Genomic DNA, 20,593 nt, shown 5'->3' on the forward strand with positions numbered 1-20,593 from the left:
GAGCCCGAAATGTTCCAATGTTAAAAGAATAAAGATGTAAAAAAAAGGTGGAAATTAATATATATTAAAAAGAAAGATTTTAGACTAGTTAAACTTATAAACTAGAAAAGTAGAATCAGATCTCAGTATCTAAAGTTTATTCCTGTTATAAATTACAGAACAAAGCATACAATATTGATACTCTGAACAAATTATAAATACGTAAATAGTATTTTGAAATCAAGTTGTATTTTTTGATATTTCTGTTTACAGCGTTGAGTTTCAAGTATCACTTAATTAGTTCCTAGTGAATGGGGATAACCTGAGTTTTATATCCCAAATAATCAATTACAAACAACATGTTTTCAATTAGTATAAAAAAATATGATTTCAAAACTATCAGTTTTCTTATTATTTATAGATATGTACATATAGATCACACAACACAATTTTATTTCCCCTTGCCTGGCCATTTCAGGCATACAGGAAGGTTATCGAACAGACTAACTATTAAAACCAGAGTGGGAATACTGAGATTCATCCTCCCTCCCCCCCAGATCTGCCACAAAATAAACTTCATCCCATCCAGGGCTGATAAAAACAGTGGGATGGGTCACAGGAAGTACTTGATATCTCTAATAGCTCCTTAGAATGGTAACGGTGTGACATCTTAAATTTATTTCAATGCACTACTTAAAAAATCAATGAAGATCATATATATGTAAAAAAAATTACTAATACACAATGTTTTTGTAAATTTATTATTATCAATGTGTATTAGAAGAGGTTGTATTATTCATCATTTCAAAATATGTTATATAACTGGTCATGACTTTCAATGAACAAAATAGACTCAAATCAGATCAAAATAGACAATAAATCTCCCATATTAGTATCAATACATGTCTGGAGATTTTGTTTTCTATAGGTTTCAAGATGCAATAAATGTTATAAGTCATTTACACTATTCACAAACTTCAACTGATTTATCTATAATGCAGGTAATATTCTTGTGACATAATTTTAGGTAGTAATTATTTGACTCTTCATTGACTTACTGTCTTATGCTTTCATATATAGACATTCAATTTTTTTTTTTCAATTTCTGGTTATGTGATAGAGCACTAACATATATGTCTATATTGATGATTATAATATGAATTGGAGGCCAGTTAAATATTTTAAGAGTATAAGATATAAGTTATTCATAATAGAAGTTTTATTTACAATTCATAATTTAGGATACCAAAAATTGTTAAAACATTCCTCAATAAAATAAAAAGACATTTTTTAACTTGTGAAATCCAATTAAAAGTTGAGTTCTAGCACCATGGCATCTAAAACAACCAGTTTCTGCAAGCACTTTCAAGGGATCAGACGTTTCAGTGATCCTGATAATTTTTATACAGATGTTAATAACTTTCTTTAAGACTGCTATCAAAATTGGTAAGCAACTAGTTTCCATTTGAACTATATAATTTGGAAATGAACTAGGCCAGAGGTATAAATGTTTAAAGAATTTCACCTGTGCCAACTCAATAGTTTCCAGATATTTTAAGCCCCAAATTTCATAGAGAAGAATTGAGACCACTTAATCAAAGAGAGATCACTCATAGTTTCCCAAGCATCACTCTTACCAATTATTAAAATCTCTAGTAGCTTCACCCCTACAACTGACCTCCACATAAAATGGTCAGCCGTCTTTCAAAATGGTGAATTATGACAATTTTCGTTAATTGAGGCAAATAGTGACATACAAAGACATTGGATTGTTCTGAATTTAAAATGAGTGAATTTTGGGCCCAATACCTTTCCAATATTTTATGTTTTTAGCAGGTTTCATTTTCACAAATTACTTAACATAATGTTATCTGCCAGTAGTAGTACTTGAACTACATTCCTACTCTCTTAGAAAACCTGATGCACCATTGGCTACAAAAGATAATATATCTGTGACAAATTTAATAAAAATTGGGCTCTAAGTTTGTCTTTTAATAATCCTGAACTAATTTCAGAATTTAAATTAATTCCTCTGACAATTCATCTTTAATTTACATGGTAGCTCTGTCAAATAGGTCTTTCAATAATCAAACTATCATACCACTGAAGCCAAAATAAACCTTTTTTCCAAAGAAGTTCATGATTGAGAGCCAAGGGCTTTTGTAAAATCCAAAAATTTTGCATATACGTAAATCACCTTGACTCAAAGGTTTAAATTAATTAATAATAATTGAAAAAAAGTGTTCCACACAGCCTCTTCCTTTTCAAAATGCTACTAGCTCTTCTGAGATTAAACTTTAATTTGTAGTCCAGACCTGAATCAAGATCCAGTTCAATATACATGCACAAGTGTAGAATGATTGAGGATGGGAATTAGAAACTGGGAGATGCTTTTCCAATATTATAAAATAAAATATTATAACACACTTAAAATAGATAAATAATTCTTTTAAAACAATTCTAGAGTAAAAGTAATTTATTAAATGTATCATTCATACCTAATATACAAATTCCTGATGATTCGGACTCATACAAATTAAAGGTAATTCATAAAGATTTTTCAACTGATAATGGAGAATTTTAAAGAAAGAAATTTCACTCAGCACTTACAGAAAGTACAAAATAGATGTGCCATGTGTGCTACATTAATGTTAAAATTTAGCAATTAACTGAAACTCAGCTAGAGTTCGGATTGTCAATGTCAATCATATTGGGTTTAGTAAAACAATATAGCCAATATCAATTGTATTTATTCATACATAGTTTATATATATAACAATAAAGTTATTAAATACAAATATTTTAGACAAGACTATCTATATGATAATCTATAAAAAAAAAAAAATTTCTGTGGGAAGCAGGTATAAACAAATAATAAAAATTGTTAATTGAAATAAACCAGAGAAAATGAAAAGATTATTAAACATCAATTCCTACCCCTTTCAGATACTATCAGTCATAATAGTCAATCCTGGAGTAAGGAGGCAAGCCTACAGAAATCAAATCAACTAATTTCTTAACTGTCTCATGAGGCTTCAACAATGTTACTTCGTCTCTCATTTTAACAAAAGTTGATTTAGTTTCATTGTTGGCTACTTTGTCAATTACTCTCTCCACCATGGAAGTATCTACAGGACCTGCAAAAATCACATATAGTTGATAAAGAATATTAAAATCATACAAATACAGATGATATTTACATAAGACAAGATTTTTCTAAAAGAATTACTAAAATTCTGGAATCTGTTATTTTGCATAAATATATGTATGAAGTACTGTCAGATCCAGTCCAATTTACCTGTACACAAGTATAGAATATAAATAAATAAAATAATTTTTATATCGCATCACAGATATAATGTTATTATACCTCCTGAGTGTGCTCATAGTCAAGATACTACAATTAAAGTAGTACTGTCAGATCCAGTTCAATTTGCCTAAACACCAGTGTAGTAATTTGGTATAGAACACAAATAAATAAAAGAATTTTGCATCTCGCTTCATAGATATGTTATTGTACCTCCTGAGTAAGCTCATAGACAATATTACTATTTAAGCACTATTGTCAGATACAGTCGAATGTACCTATACACAAGTATAGTAATTTGGTATAGATCATTAATACATATAATTTTGCAACTCGCTATACAGATAAATGATAACAGATGATAATATACTGTCATGCCTCCCAAGTGCGTTCATAAACAACAAACTATAATTAAAACATTATTTGTTCCTGGAAATCATCACCTTGGACACAAATGGATCAATTTGTTTTTAACTGCCGTCAAAACAGCCCTGACGAAGCCCTGCAACGTGGGGCGAAACGTTGGCTCAATAAAATAGTACAATTATCTACTATTTGAGTTTTTTTACCGCACCTTGACCATATTCCATTCATCTATACACACAGTCAATCAATAATCTTCCAGTATGTCACAAAACACCCGGACCATATTCCATTCATTATTTGTTCCAGTTCAATTTACCTATTACATATCTAATATAATCATTCAGACTCATAAAATTTATAGTAACACTATTATGCTAATATGGTGTAGATTATATATCTCTATAATACTTTACATCTAGCAACAGATATACTGTCATTATACCTCTGGTTACTTTCTACTCATGGACTACATACTATAATTAAAGTAACAATGTTAAATCCAGTACAATTCATCCATACAAAAGTATAGTAATTTGGTATAGATCATAAATACACATAATAATTATGGACGTCTTCATGCAGAGATATGATAACAGAAATATTATCATTATACTTCCTGAGTGCTCATAGATAAAATACTATAATCAAAACACCATTGTTAGATCCAGTCCAATTTACCTATACACAAGTATAGAAATTTGGTATAGATCATAAATACATATAATATTGCACCTCGTTATAAAGATATATGATAACAGATTTACTGTTATAATACCTCCCGAATGCATTTACAAACACTAGGGTCAAAAGCAGAACAGTCAGAAGCTATGCACAAATAGAAAAATCAGGTATAGATCATAAATGTCTACAATAATTGTGCACATAACTATGCAGCTATAATGCATTGTCCTATCTAATCCTATTCCCCTAAACACAGGTAAATTAATTTGATATAAATCATTAAAAAATAGAATAATGTACTTAATAAATAAATGATAATTCAAAGATTTATAACCGATAGACAGTTATCCGTTACCACCCGAGTACAAACACACTTACATTCTAATTAAATTATGAAAATAGATTAATGAATAGATGGAATTTGTATATCTTAAGAAATAAATACACAAAAATATTTATTATTTTTCTAAATCATTACGCTTAAAATTTTGTTACTCAAACAAGAAATAATTTAATACTTTGATTATAAAAAAGATTGGCCCAATTTCACAAAAATTTGTATGAGCCAATTTCAAGAAATACCCTCCACAAATGGATATAATGGTTTAAATGATTAAACTTATGTAAATAATTAAAAAACTATCTCCCTAATTTCTTATGAAATAAAAATTACGTTCAATGACATGATTAAAGAATTAACTGATCACCTGGTGAGTAGCTGAGAACTCTAAGCAAGGGTGATTCCGATGACAGGACCTTCATGTACATCTCCCTGGCAGCTTTACCCACTCCATACTCTCCTAATCCAGCTATCACCTGGATTGCTGCCAGGGAGGTAATGTTTATAACGATAATCTTGTCCTCATGTTTGAAAGCTTTCAAGAATGCTGATGTCAGAGAGGCCATTGAATGAAGATTAGTAGCCATATACCTACAATAATAACAAAAATAATTCTCTATTTGGGTTTTGAAAAATAAGAGAAAAAAACATTTTAAGAAATCTGAATAATGCTACATATAAATCTATTCAACTAAAACTTTGGCTTCGGATTCGTTGAAGATAATAGCAATTACTTAAAATATAACCTGTTTGTTCATCAATTTCCTTGAAAAGAATAGTGTCCAGTAGATACAATTTGAAAGGCAGTCGACAAATTGTTGAGTGAACTGTTGGATATTGACTTTTTCAATATTCAGAAAACTTTTTATTTTAATTACATGTACAAGTTATGAATTAATACAAAAATGTTATTAATTAAAATTGATCCAAAACAAGAAGTCAGAGACAAATATTATTTACCATCCATATATTTGGGATAGAAAAACTTACAAGATTTTAAATATTATTAAAGGTACTTTTTTAAACATTACAGGTAAACATCAAAGTGGATAAGTCAGAATTTTATTAATGATAATTTTAAAGAAATATTTTTTAAATATTAAATGTATCATAAAAATTTACAAATTGATAAAAAAAAAAAAATGAAGTGATAATTTCTCAGCCATAACCCTCCCCCCTTCAGGCACGTACCCATGATTTTACTCTAGAGAGGATCAATAATTTCAAAAACATATATTTTTTAAATTTAATAATCCTTTAACTGGAAGATTCTTATGGTATTATATGGATTTAGTGAATGACACAATTTCTTCCTTATTAAACTATAATAGTTTATTTCATATCATACAGCAACATTTCACATTGGAAGATAACCTTCAGAAAGGTAATTATTCTCCTACAATGTATGACTAATAGAAAGTTTTTACTCAACAATGACATTAATATTATAATATATTAGCAAATAAGACAAATAGGAGAAAATTATATATCATATATAGGTTTTTGTTATCAAGTAAATAATTTATAAATAGTTCTTTGATTGTAAATGATATATTAATGTTGTTATAAGCACATGTTTATGGTTTTGTTGAATTTGTTTTTTAGCAGCCTGAAGATGGGGGAAATCTCCCGAAACGTTGCTGTATGATATGAAATTAACTATTATAGTTTAATAAGGAAGAAATTGTGTCATTCACTAAATCCATATAATAACATATATTTTTTTTTTTTTGTAGCTTAGAGACCCCTGTGATGGCCCTGATTTATTGAAGTATCCTATATGATTGGATTTTGAAAGTATCAAAATATTTATTTTCTGAAGAATATTATTAAAATATTTATGGTAAGGCCCTCCTATAAGGCTAGATGCCTGCCCCTTCCATCAAATAAAATATAACTCAATCAATACTTACGCATTCCATTTCTCAGGATCAGAACATTCTTTTATTGGAAGACCTGAGCCTTCAGTTGCTGCATTGTGAACCAATAAAAATAAATCAAAATCATTAGGTGAAAACTTTTTCAGAAGATTGGAAAAATCCTGTTCTTTTGGTATGGACATATCATAGGGAAATAACTGCAAAAAACCATATTGATCCAATGTTAGAGTACATTAACTGTCAAATTTATTAGACATGTTAATTATATATGTTTAAAAGTACAGAAATTGGTAATGTAAAAAATTGTAAGTGATAGCTGGTCCATTCCGCTTATAAGTTTCGTTAATTCCATGTTATTTCCAATGATCAAAATGAATTATTTATATAAACATTTTTCATTTATATAATGAATTCCTCAGAGATAGTTTAAATTGAGAGTTCAAGAAAAAAATTAATGATGACATAAATCACTCAAAAATGATGCACACTTTTTTTAAAAAAAATCTTGATGAAGATTTTACCAAAACTTAAACAGTTTAATGAAAAAAAAATTATCTAAAAATACTACAACAAATATAAATTAATTAATATCATTAATCCAAATTGACTTTCAATGCTGTTAAGTTGTTGAAATGCAGAGGTTAAACAAATATTCGACTAAATAGATATTTATGACTCATAAAACTGTTACAATAAAAGGAATGACTAGAAAATAATTATAATAAAAGAATAATCTTTTTCTATACTTTATGGCAACACTGTGACTTCTAATTCAGATAAAATTATCGATGACATACATAAGGTCCGAATAAGATTTATCAAGTCAGAATTTTTGTCAGCCATGTAACTAATGTAATATCAACAAATATATACGCTTATGTCTGATAATGAATACAGAGAAATTTTTTTATAAAATTGACTTATTGTTGTGACTTATTTTTTAATCAAATCTTCACTTCTGCCACAACAAAAAAAACATTCAATGTTTTTATTTAAGGATACACAAAAATAAAATTTAAAAAAAAATATTGCTTATCATCAGACACATTTAACTGTCGTACAACTGAGAACTAAATTTACACTTTAATCTGAATAGCATATTATTTACTCATGAAATGGTTTCAATCAATAACAGCTTTGTCCAAAAGAACCAATCAGTCCTTTTCTATTCAATTTAAGTTACATTTTGAGACCAATTAAAAAAAAACCTGAATGTGTTATTAAAAGTAAATTTCAATTGCTCAAACTGTTAATTTTTTTATGATATGCTCTGGTCAGAATTTTTAATAATACACCTCTATTAAATCATATTATATAAAAAAATCAAACCTCTACACTTATTTCAGGAGCAACTTGATTTATTAAGGATGAAGTTCCTTTAAGACCCTCAACTGAACGAGCTGATAACACCATTATTGAACCTGGAAATAATTTTTCGGCAAACTGCTTAGCTATCTCTCTCCCAATTCCTTGACTGCCACCAGTTATCAGGCAAAATGTCTTCTTTCCCCAAATTTCAGTCATCTTCTACTTCTAAAACAAAAAGAAGTCATAATTTCAAACAGTAATTAGCAGGCATTTGAATTCAACCATAGAATCTTGGAATTCATAAAAAGTAAGTAAGAAATAGTGATATTAGGCATCATAATAAAAGGTAATATTAGTGCAAAACAGCAATTTGAAAAGGCAAGCAACAGATAGTTCCAAAGAGCACTTCTTTTCAGTAATTATTTAGTAGACAAGACCTTACATTTGCTCCAAAACTAACTTATAATGATTTAAAATACAAATAAATGCCTAAATAACACTGAAGTAGAAAAACTTAGCCTCGTAAGTTTTAATAGATTTTCTCAACTTATTTAATGAATAGTACTTTCTATTCAAATTTTAAATACATTTGGTTCATACTATGAGCAAGTGTACTTTTAAATAAATTTTCTTAATATAGAATTGAATACCTTTTGTTTCAGTATCTCCTGATGCTTTGGCTAAATAATCTTCCTTAACAAGGCTCAAGAGCTCTCCAACAGTAAGCGGTTGTTCAGGATTCAGATAGCTCCGCAACCACTTGGTTGGAATATCTTCATCAGAAAAATATTCAGGAAGTGATTGATCGCTCTCAGTCAATAATCGGACAACAGTATCCGTCTTTCTTTCTTCTAAGCTTTCAAGTAGTTGTCTCTTTTCAGCTGTTTTACTTTTCCCAAGCTTTGCTAGCTTCCTTTCTGAAACATGACCCTCAAGATCAAGTGTTACATAACCACTAGGTGGTGTAAAACAAAAAAAATGATTATGTAACTAATTTCAAGTTCTTATAAATATGATTGATTCAAAATTGTACCCAATAGAGCTACGTATTGGTCAGAATCCGGCAAAGGACAATAAAAATTGTCTTCAAATCCACCACTCCTCCCAGTTGCAACGATGTCAGGTAATTTATTGTCCGCCCAAGGATCAAATGACATGACTGAGGATTCGATTGATCGCTGCCTACAAAACAAAAACTCCAGCAGTTTAAACTATGGCATTAAATGATAAAAGAAGTAAATAAAACAATATTGTAACCACACTCTAGACGGTACTAACCTATATCGTCAACTGATGACGTTCCAATTCTTCATTTTTTTAGAAGCAAGATTTAAATAGAGATATATTAAACATAAATTAGTAAAATTTGATAATGCATTACTGAAAATTAAAACCTAATAATCATTTTCATATAGAATTAAAACTATTATCTTGGTAATTGGCACTCTATTCCCTCCCTTACTTATGATTTAAATTTAGACCGCAAAATATTATAGTTAAAAGAACAAAATTATCTGTAAAGTGTTAGTACCCAGGTTCCGATTTAACGTGTTGAATGTCCGGGAACCAAAAGTTGTTACCACACTCTAATAGTATCTTCTTTCAAAAGTCTTTCAGGCTTTTTCGGTAAGAAAATAATTTTTATGATGAACATTACAATTTATCGCATAACTACACCTAAGACTTTTCTTAACTCATCGTAAATATATTCTTTCTTATTTAAGCAAATATTTTTTTAGCGTCCGAGAATAGTGGTTCTGATAATTTAATTCATTCCGCAATATCCAATATATATTTCAATGGTGTCCTCAATATAGTTTTTCACTGAATGTAATTTGTTTGTGAACATTCAGGTAAAAAATTTTTGTTTAGTGTGAAAATTTGTATCTAAGGGTTTTTGAGGACGCTGAAAAAGAATTTGAAGAGCCTTTTCTGAAATAATTTTTTGGCTTGCCATATAGGAAGCCATATTTGGTTTTTGATAATACGAATTTAAACTCATCTAGTACAATTGACAAAATATTTTTATCCAACATCCGAAAACAAATTGAATGGTATACAATAACCTTAAAATACACACAAAAAATGTGTAAAATTACATAAAAATTATTTTTTCTTGGCGCGAAGGGAAGAATCCTAGGACAGGTGTTAACACAGTATCACCATCAACAATTTTTCAACAAAGTATCACCAAAAAAAATTATTGAAATTAGTGATTATTAAATTATTTAGTTGGTTTGAAATTTTAAATCCAACATTACACAATTCCATTAAACCTATATATATATATATATATATTTATATTCTTATTCTATCCCCCAAATTTCTTTTGATGTAGACAGGACATCTTTACTGTGAGATCCTTGGATGATCTTCTTTTCAAAAGTGAGGAGGAATTACTGCTGGTATAATTAAAATAGATTATAAGAGCTAACTATATATAATAATTATGCAAATTTATGAGTGATGAAATGTTTGATATGAATAAAATAATCGAAACATAATTATAGGACTTTTGAAAAAGGAAACCTGAAAACTTTGAAAAAAACCTCAAAAGCAGGCATTTAACATTTGACAAAAAACCTGTTACCTGATAAAAATCTATGTTGAATTCTATGTCATTAAAGAAATGTTTTCTTCCTTGGATACAATGAAAGTTAAAAACAAATTAATACATTTTATTTCATATTTGCCTTAAATACAGTTGCTTATAATACTATCAATTTTAAATGTGATATCCCCAATGTTACTTACTCCTATTTCTCTAAAAAATTCTCATTAATATTTCCATGAGAAATATGGTTTAAAAAAATTAATTTGAATAAATTTTTAATCTCAAGCTAAAATTTCCTGACAAGCTATTTGGAAGTAACATTACCATCACTTAATGTATTCAAAACAGCATTTTCAAAAATCAAAAATATTTCAAAGGCATTAAATAAACAAACCAAGCACATCAATACATATATTTTGGATTTCAAATTCTACACATTGATAAAAAATATCAAAATTTATTCAGTTGGTAAGAAATATCCTTAAAAAAATAAATAAAACATCTTTAAGTATATTTTTGGAAAAAAATAAGTCTTATGATGTTCAATATCAGATACAGATATCTTAAATATCTACAAGTAGAGATTCTAAGAACAAACAACCTATACCAGAATAAGTCGCACTATACATTCTTCCTTATTAACTATGAGAAGTATAAACATGCCTTTCATAATTACTTGATAACCACATTATTTCAAAAGAACTCTCAACTATTAGACAAATCAAGGTTCTATTTCAATTATAGAAACAATAAGTAATCTGACATGATACATAAATCGAGTCCTGAAACTATGAATCAGGAGACAGTTTAATTCCTTACCTTTCCCCATCACCAGCATATTGACAATAATAAATAAATATATCACATACATAATTTAAGTATATTTAAATAAATAAAATCACAGAGTAAAACAATATCTAACATATTTATGACATTTTAAACTGTATTTCAGATAACATTATGGTTAAAAGTAAAATGGATCAGTCACAAAACAGAATCCTGAAACAACAGTCTTAATGCTCTCAGGTGAATTTTGTGAACATCATATATTGGCTTGACTGTTAACTCTCGTTCCTATGAAAGGAACTCTTATTCTATAAAAAATACTAGCACACTACTATAATAACAATACAAGCATTATCATTGCTTATAATAATAAAATCAAAATATCATCTACATGTACATAGATTCTAAGGCATTAGCTCTAAACAACCACCTTGGTCCATTCAGTAATTATGAACTTTTTTTTAATTACTACACATAGTAATAATTTGAAAATATTTCTGAGCTTTTATTTTATTATTTTCGATACAGGTAGTCCTTTATTTATAATGTTTTGGAGTTAATTCATTAATCAATGTGCAGTTTTACTTCAAAGTAACCTTGCTTGAAAAAAAAAAAAGAATTTTTTAACCAAATGAGCCATTAAAAAATTAATTAGAGTGAAAAATAAAACAATTAAAATTTAATTTGTTATATAAAATACTTCATAGATAAACTAAAGGTTACTAAATATAGGTGTATTGAAAGTTGGGATGAGCAAGACTTGACTTAAATACGAGGACCACCTGTAAACTTCCATAATCGACCAAGAAATATAAAAAATTAAACCTCTCAAAATGAGGTTAAAATTTATAAAATCAAAAAATCTAATTTAAAAAAAATATCCATCTGCAACCTGTATGCTGTTCGTGACTTTTCTCCAAAACTACAACACTAATTTTTTTAGGACTTCACCACCCACAGGTCACTCCAGGATGATCCTCAGAACCAAACATTACTATCCACCACCTTGTTCCAAATCTGTACCTAAATTTAAAGATCTATACCCATATTTCAGCCATTTATGAAAATGAAGAAAAAATACGAATTTCGGAATCTTCATACTAAATTTAATAAAAATAAATAAATAATTGAAAAAGTATTTGTTTTAAATTTTTGGGGGATACATAACTATTAGGAAATGTTAAACTGTGGCATATTTCCAGCATTTATTTTTTTTTTTTTTTAATAAATCCATCATTTGATGGATACATAGCCATTAGCAAAAATTTTGGTTTATAATTTTTTTTTTTTTTAATATATATATTTAATTTGACTATCCTATATTAAATAACAGTAAAATAATAATGATAAAGTTCAACAATATTTTTGAAGATTGAATGCATAAAAAAAAACAATAAATCCCAGGAAAGATAAAAAAAAAAATGTATTTTTAGACTAAATGATAAAGATATTTTTTAATCATAACATAGTTAAATATAATTTTTAAGGCATTTCTTCAGTATGAAGATTCCTCCAAACAAACTCCTGTCTCAACATGTCCCTTTATTGTAAACTAAAAACCTTAATTCTAGATAAATATTATTTAATAAATTATTTCATAATTTTTTTACAACATAATTTCTTCCATCAATAATATACAGCAGAGCTATAATAAAAAAATCCTTAATATAAGGAAAGAGCTCAGATGAGTTTGATGACCTATGCATTATTTTAACTGATGTTTCAAATATAAATAGGATGTGCTGAATTTCACGTTTTCACTTTTCCATTTGTACTGCAGTATTAACTTTAATTAATAATTTATGAAAAATATATAAGAACTGCTTTATAAAACATGTAATTAAATTTTGGATATTCTGTTAAATAAAAATTAAAATCTTGTAGTGAAATACACACCTATCAGCACCTAATATAATCATCCATCAAAATGTTATTTTATTATTTATTTTTTTTTATCGTTTCAATATGTACAAAAACATTTCCTATTTTTAGTAAAAAAAAAAAAAACTGGTGTATCAAAGATTATTTTCCTTAATTACTGTCATTAGAGAAATATATATATATAGCTTCACAATTAAATATGATTGGGGCAAGAATATGATAAGCCACATGATGTTTACAGTAGACTAGTTTCAAAGCATTCTCCTATTTTATGTTTTATATAGTTCATATTTCACAATACTACAGATAATTAGTTGAAAGTATGGTGTTTGACAAACTAACACAATAAATAACTTTGTAGTGAAACAGAGGAGCATTTCGCATAAAATTCTTATTGTCTTCAAAATTGTAGTTTGTCATATCCTCACTCCAAGCCAATCAATTATAAATTGTTAGGGATCATTCAATGTTCAACCTAAAAAAAAAAACTAGGATCCTCACCAAAACCTGTCCATGGAATTCCCTGACTTCTCCAGGTAAATTAGTGTAATAAACAGGTGAATACATTAGTTACAAACTGAAATTACATATAAAGACATTTAAATAAAATTTAGTAAGATAATATGTATGTTTCTTGAAAGCTTTCCCCCTTTATCAGCTAGCGCTACTAGATGCAGTTCCCCATGCAGCTCTCTTGAGTTATAAATAAAACATATTTTACTAGATCACAATATACAAAACTGGAAAGAGCAAGAGGAAGATTTAGGCAGGGTTATATCCAGTCATGTCCATTCATTTTACTAAAGTGAATAAATTATATGGAGGTCCTTTTTGCATTGTAGGGGTTACCATTATGACAACTCCATACAAAAAGAAAAATTATTTTTTCTCAGAGGATTTTAAATTAGTTACATAGAGGTTTGTAATTACATTCTATCCGCCATATATAGATATATTTATGCTATAGCTAGTTCAAAGTATCTAAAAAAAATTAATTTCAAGGTCCCACTGTAGTATTATCAAAACTGCAAGGACAAAATAATGGTTTTTAATCAGCACAGTCATTTGCAAAGCAAAAGAAATAGAATACATTGAAAATACCGCAGTAAACAAATACTACATCTACAATCTTATAATGGACTGATGTCATGACATTATAAGGCAATACCTCAAAATGACTAATAGAAATAATTTATTTGTTTATCAGATAATATATCTTAAATGTTACATTTGATCCTATAATTAAGTTTTACTTATAAACTTGAAAAAATTAACTGGACTGTTATATCCCTCTAACGTATATTTGTTGGCTGCTAGTAAGGAACAGTTATAAGTAATGAAAATGTTGCAGGGTCTCAAAAGACAAGCACCCAGAGTCTGACTCATGCTTCTAACTGCTCAAGGTTCATTCATTCAAAAACTCTTTTTATAATTTTTTTCTAAAAATTTGGTAGGATCTTTTATGAGAAACAAAGGTTAGATTCATCAATATTTTTTGAAAATATAACTTAATGAAAGCACACTGTTATCTCCAAAATTTCATGTGCTTAGTGTAATATAACCCACTTTGTGAGAGACATAATTAGATACAGATTTTAAATTTTCATACTTTACTTTTGATTTGAACAAAATGGACACAAGGAAAATCAATTTAACCTAATAGAAACTCATTTATAACAAATAAATAAAAAAGGAAAAAAATTGGTGTATTTCAAAAAAATTATTTTCTCAAATTGTAATTTAAGAGCCATAAAAAACCTCCCACCAACCGACTTCTCCCTCTCAATCTTTTATAATTTCTATGAAAATTGGGCACGAGTATGAAAAAATGTAATTTCTTGGGAAAATTAAAAAACTAATTTTTATTTAAAACTCCGTAATATAAATTATCTATTAATTAGACACTATTCAGGCCTGTATTCACAAGCTTTTTTACTTGGTCTTATTTGTCATCAATATAAGAAATGCATATCACAATGTTCATTAAGAGTAATAGTTATAAAAAAGCAAAAAAAAATAAATAAAAAGTGAATTTACTATCATTTTCAAGGATAGTTCTCTCTTAATATATAAATTATTTTCACATTTTAATTTTTTTTCTTTTCAGGAAGATTTTAGAATTCTATTAGGAACATCTGCCATATTTACAGATTAATCTGAAGGAACTTTTAAATTTAATGTTTGTCTCTGGTTAAAACCACGTTTCTTTCATCTTCTGGGCATTAGTTTTACATATCTAAGTAGGCATCTCTTTTATTTACTATCGATATTCTAATTTCTTCCCTTTTGAGCACCTTAAATGTAATAATGATCTGTGTTAGCTCTCATCACTGATGTCTGACTTGAAATAACTGGTGAAATACAAATAAATTCTATAATGTTTATTGAATTATCAAATAGTTTGAAAAATACTCTTTCATTTTTGTAAATATTAATTCAGTGACAAAGTTATAGAATCTAATAAGGAATGTTTGCTTAATTTACATATTATATTTCACACCTCTCCTAAAAAAAAAAAAAAAATCAATGTTGAAGTACTACAATATGTAAAAACATGTTTCTTACATACTTTTATCGATTTTCAGTACACATATACATTTCAGTACGTAAACATTTTTTATAGTAGGATCAAAGAAAATATTTGATGACTAAAAATTTCAAGACTTCCTTATTATATGGAAGATACCTAATTAAATTTTTAAAAAATATTAATCCTGGTAAAATTACTCGTTGTGTATCTAAAGTGTGTTTACAAATAAATAAAATTCCTCTCTAATTAAAATAGGGTAAGATGTGCTCCATAGTGGAACACAGTTTTCACACTTAACTTCTTATGGAGGTTATATCTTAAGATAATGCCTTACAACACAGATCTCTTTAGCCATCCCACTTTCAATCTGTAGCTAAAAATTAAGTGCAAAATCGACAAAACTGTGACTATTCGCTAAGCAAACACATTTTTCATCTGCAAAAATCACTTTTTAAAGACAGGAAGAGCTGTTTCCAACCAAGCTTGGTGCCAACGGACCGATTGGAACTCCTTAATGCCTTTTTCAAACTTTTCATGTCTTACTTTCGGAAAGCCTGAGAACCAATCGATGAGCATTGAGGATAATTGGACAGCATCAGAGAACACTAATCCATTCTCTCCGTTTCTTACTAATTCGCCAACACTAGGCAGAAAAAAATATAATCCAGATAAATATATAAAGTACAGCAGTATTACAAAAACAAACAAAAAATTCAGAATAATTTGAAATGGCAGTGATTCAAATTTTGACCATTATTAGTAAATTTTAAAATAGGTTTTGATGAACCAAAAATATACAAGCCAAATATTTTATCCCAAGTAGGGTTTCAATCTACTGAAAATTTTAACAAGAACACATTTCTCATAAAAAAAGAAGTTAATTTTTAATGATAGTGCAAGAGCTACAAAGAATTAAAAATAAATCTGGGATCTATATATATGATTTGATAAGTAAAACATCTTATTTGTTCAAATTGAAGGCACATTTTTAACTAAACATTTGGTGTAATTTGAATTATTTTAAAGTACATTTTTCAATACTTTGAATATTTTGAATTATTACATATTAAAATTTTAAATAGGCTAAAAATACAAGATCAAAAATACCCGAATATGAATGAGTCCTTTTATTTTTGGTAGAAACATTGTTTGTTTTTAATTAGGTATACATTTTTAAGTAGGTAGATGTAATAATTGGATATGTCTATATTTTTTAAAGTGGATCCACAAAAAAAAATGTTATTGAATCAGTGAGGACACACTGTGCACACCCTTTGTGCATTTATAAATAAAATGGCCATGAGTAGAGTTAGCAAATAGTATTTGTCATAAAACAAATAGAAAATAAAAGGATTCATTTTAAAACAAGAAATATAAAAAAGAACAAGTCAAATTTTACAAACCATTTGAAGTCATGAGCAAAAACTGGCAAGCCACATCCAAACATATCAACAACTTTCATAGGCAGGTCAAGACCAGATGAAGACATATGAAGGGAGACACCCAAATCGGCTGATCCAAGCAATGTGGGATAGTCAGCCTCTTCAAGCCAAGGAGTGATGATAGAGACTCTATTCCAGGTAGAAGCCTGTATTATACCAATATAATAGTCTTTCAATGGACCTCTTCCAGTAATGGCACAGATAAGTGGTGGTATGTCCTTCCTGTCTGATTTATCATAATCTAATGGTAAAAAAAGAAAAATATTAACACAATTATGAATAAAACAAAATTATTTAAGTACTCCAGAAATGAAGCTTAATACCAATAAGGGCAGAAAAAAGGATATTGAAATCTTCATCCTCCGTCCAAGATGTTGAAGATACCAGAAGTGCAGGCCTGTCTTCTCTCATCTCAACAGTGCCATCTTCCCGAAGCCTTGTAAACAGCGTAGAATATGCTGCTCCACCAAGAAGAGGATACCTGATTTTTTTAAAATAAGAATATTTCAATTATTTAGCATTTTAATTTGGACAATTTACAACTTAACAGTTAGAAATTACAGTTAAAAAGAATGAGTTTAATTTTTTTGAAAAATATTATTTTGTGAATAATCGAGGTATTATTTTAGATAACAAATATAAGAGCATTCTAAATAAAACATCATTAAGAGATCCTGAAATATCCCCGGACACTGGTTATATTTTATAAAACAATATAATTTTTTATTTTATCCATTTAATTATGTATCTGGCAACAAATTAACCTCTTTAAAAAGTTAATTTTAAATTTTATAAAGTAAGATATTAAAAGTACTTGAAGATATACTTAAAAAAAAAAAAATTAAAATCACACCTGATTTTTAAGTGAAAAACAGGATAAAAATGGCTTCGATTCGAGTAAGTACAATGTTTTTATCAAATCATACTTTTTTATTTGAATCCGTATTTCTTTTCAGTTCTTTAAATTTCTTTCAATTGCATTAGAAAATTAACTTTGTTTATGTAGAAATGTAATTTGGTTAGTTTTTGTAAAAACTTTAGATGATTGAAATCATACTAGGGTTGAAACACTTGGTTTATAAAGTTAGTAGGAAAGCATTTTAGGTGTGAATTGAAAAAGATGTTAGTTATTTCCTAGACTAATAAAAAATATTATAATTAGAATAGGTCTTTCTTTTTGAAGACAGATTTTTAAATAACTATTATAAAGAATAAAGTAATAACAATAACAAAATTTTAAAAGAATTGAATAGAGATCAAAATTTAATTAATGGTCTGTTGTAGACCATGCTGTTTTTACAACCATAAATCATATAAAATAATTAAATTTTCACGCAATATAATTTTCAACTTATCAACTTATAAAAATTTTAAATTATTTTCTTCTTACCTCTGACTTAATCTGGTCAAAAGATTATGAGTTTCCTCAAGAGTAGCTCTTCTAAATTCGGATGGAGCTCTGTCATGTAGTACTCTTGAGCTAAATAAAATTATCATCATTAATGTTGATCCAATCAATAAAATTATAATCGAGGACTATAAGGGAAAAACTGAATATCAATGATCTCAGATCGATTTTGGAGGCAGACACAACGGTAAACTTTTTTATTTTAAAAGAAATATGGTTTTTCATTTGAAAATTGTACAAAAAAATTAAACATTGTTACTTTAAAATATGTTAGCAAATAAGTGAACTGGAATTCTCCTAAAATAACAGTCAAATAGATACACTTTTGTAACATTTTTTGTCAATTTAAGATTTTTTTCTTGTTGACTCTTAACCTAATAAATGATTCAATACTGAGAGATGAAGTAAAGTCATATAAAACATAGTTCTGAAACATATTAGAAAATTACAAGTCAAGCAATAAACCTATTGCACTAAATACTCAACTACATTTATTTAAAAACATCTACTAATTTTTTTATCAAGGAAAGTATTAAGGAGAGAATACCCTTTCAGCCAAATTACATTAGCAAAAAAATGACTGCCTCTAAAGTCACGGTGGTGTTGCTCTCTATAACATTCCACTAAATAAAATGCAACCACAACACGTGAGAAGGATATCCTTGAGAAAAGGTTACCATCTGCTTTACAATTATCTTGTCTAAGACATTAAAAGGTTCTTTCAAAGCCATTTCAACACTCTGCTGATTATCTAAAACCTTATATAATTGTGATTTTGTCCCGCATACACTTATACATATAATTTCTATTTATGTCCTCACAGCTAGAAATATTTCATTGGAACTTTCAAGTCTATACAAAACTCATCCTATCTACCTCCTGGGTTAGAATAACTTACACTATTGTAGTACGGTTGTTTATGCAGACCCCATAAAATAAACTGTACAATATTTATATAATTTAAGTTTATTTTATGAATGATTTTGCTGAATCATCTGAAAAATTAAATTAGCACTAAAACACCAGTTACCTTTTCAGATTAATAAATAATCAAAACTAGAATACAACCATAGAAGTATAAATAAAACAAAACAGATAGATGAAGATACAGTAAGAAATACATAGAAGAACATGAAACAATTGAATAGAATACTGAGAAAAAATGGAAAAAGAAAAATTATTCTTACATGTGAAATTAGTAAATATGAATTTAAAAAAATTAAAATTTAAAAAATGAGATATGAAAGATATATATAATGGAATGAATAAAATTATGTGAGAAAATTAAAAGTTACATAAATCAAAAGAGTTTGAAAATAATAATAAGTTAACAACATAAAAAAAGAAAAAGATAAGACATATGACAAAAGAGGAACGAATGGTATAATGACAAGAAGGAACTAACAATTCCTTTTCTATTTTTTTCCTCCTAGCCACACCCTTCTTTACTTTTTTTTTAAATGATTTTCTTTATTTTCCCCCACATAAATGATAAAATATAAGAAATAAATAGAGGTACAAAAGAGTGTAAATTATATAATAGAAACATTAACATAAAGAAGTGAATGTAAGTATAAGTTGAATGTAAAATATGAATATAAAGTACAGATAAACTATATAAATATAAAAGAAAAAGAATAATTAGTAAATATAAGATATAAAGTAATAAAGTAAGTATGGGGAAGGGATATTGTATCTTATATTTCCATTTTATCTGTTGTTTCTGTTTTCATTAATTATCAAAAAACCTTTTGTTATTCTTATCTAATTTTACGTTTCATTGTACATCTCTTTTTATTTACATAGTTCATTTACTTATACCTCAGTGTTTATATATTTTTTGGCCCTGATAAAGCCCTGCAATGTGGGGCCAAAAGGTTCATATTAATTAGTTTTCTTACTATTTGAGTTTTTCTTTAACCGCACCTGGACCATCTTCCTTTTATATTCTCTTTTTTATTATGTAACTTCTATTTTGTATTTTTAGAACTCAGTTCATATATATTTTATTCATTCTATTATATCTTTCATATTTCATTCTTGTATTCATTTCTCATAATTTTAATTTTCATTTTTCACAATACATGTATACAAATTTCCATAAACAATTATAATTACCACACTTTATATA

At 27.6% G+C, this 20,593-nt stretch overlaps 3 protein-coding genes across 4 annotated transcripts in view; all 3 read right to left on the reverse strand.

The window, feature by feature from the left end:
* Positions 1-2,711: 2,711 nt before the first annotated feature.
* LOC106686252 (sepiapterin reductase) lies at positions 2,712-9,391 on the reverse strand. Of its 2 annotated transcripts, XM_014429441.3 has the most exons (7): positions 9,140-9,391; positions 8,895-9,043; positions 8,512-8,778; positions 7,883-8,086; positions 6,587-6,750; positions 5,041-5,264; positions 2,712-3,116 (listed from the first exon to the last, which is right to left on the reverse strand). In XM_014429441.3, the coding sequence occupies exons 4-7, from the start codon at positions 8,075-8,077 to the stop codon at positions 2,932-2,934; spliced, it is 768 nt and encodes a 255-aa protein (XP_014284927.1). In that variant the 5' UTR covers positions 8,078-8,086; positions 8,512-8,778; positions 8,895-9,043; positions 9,140-9,391; the 3' UTR covers positions 2,712-2,931. The 2 variants fall into 2 exon arrangements, with proteins under 2 accessions (XP_014284927.1, XP_066901463.1); XM_067045362.1 differs by lacking the exon at positions 9,140-9,391 and having other exon boundaries at positions 8,895-9,124.
* On the reverse strand, positions 8,456-9,018 carry LOC106686242 (uncharacterized). The gene is made up of 2 exons (XM_014429430.1): positions 8,895-9,018; positions 8,456-8,778 (listed from the first exon to the last, which is right to left on the reverse strand). Exons 1-2 carry the CDS (start codon positions 9,016-9,018, stop codon positions 8,456-8,458), a joined length of 447 nt encoding a protein of 148 aa, XP_014284916.1.
* A 6,311-nt stretch (positions 9,392-15,702) lies between the features above and the next one.
* Alg1 (ALG1, chitobiosyldiphosphodolichol beta-mannosyltransferase) overlaps positions 15,703-20,593 on the reverse strand; it is an 8,777-nt gene continuing 3,886 nt past the window's right edge. The window contains exons 3-6 of the mRNA XM_014429442.3: positions 18,445-18,534; positions 17,378-17,535; positions 17,016-17,295; positions 15,703-16,255 (exon numbers count right to left, since the gene is read on the reverse strand). Coding sequence (XP_014284928.1) covers positions 16,057-16,255; positions 17,016-17,295; positions 17,378-17,535; positions 18,445-18,534 — 727 coding nt within the window. The 3' untranslated portion in view covers positions 15,703-16,056. The remainder of the gene's footprint in view (positions 16,256-17,015; positions 17,296-17,377; positions 17,536-18,444; positions 18,535-20,593) is intronic.

This window comes from Halyomorpha halys, unplaced genomic scaffold (assembly GCF_000696795.3).
Source record: "Halyomorpha halys isolate HHAL.00 unplaced genomic scaffold, Hhal_1.1 Scaffold801.1, whole genome shotgun sequence".
NCBI lineage: Eukaryota > Metazoa > Arthropoda > Insecta > Hemiptera > Pentatomidae > Halyomorpha > Halyomorpha halys.

What these genes read in the sequence shown, in the direction of transcription:
- LOC106686252 (XM_014429441.3), bottom strand. Translation starts at nt 8,077, where the DNA reads ATGACTGAAATTTGGGGAAAGAAGACATTTTGCCTGATAACTGGTGGC. An exon ending in CTCCTGAAATAAGTGTAGAG is followed by an intron (nt 6,751 to 7,882) that starts GTTTGATTTTTT and finishes GGTTTTTTGCAG; the next exon opens with TTATTTCCCTATGATATGTC. An exon ending in GATCCTGAGAAATGGAATGC is followed by an intron (nt 5,265 to 6,586) that starts GTAAGTATTGAT and finishes TTATTATTGTAG; the next exon opens with GTATATGGCTACTAATCTTC.
- LOC106686242 (XM_014429430.1), bottom strand. Translation starts at nt 9,018, where the DNA reads ATGTCATTTGATCCTTGGGCGGACAATAAATTACCTGACATCGTTGCA. An exon ending in CCAATACGTAGCTCTATTGG is followed by an intron (nt 8,779 to 8,894) that starts GTACAATTTTGA and finishes GTCATGTTTCAG; the next exon opens with AAAGGAAGCTAGCAAAGCTT.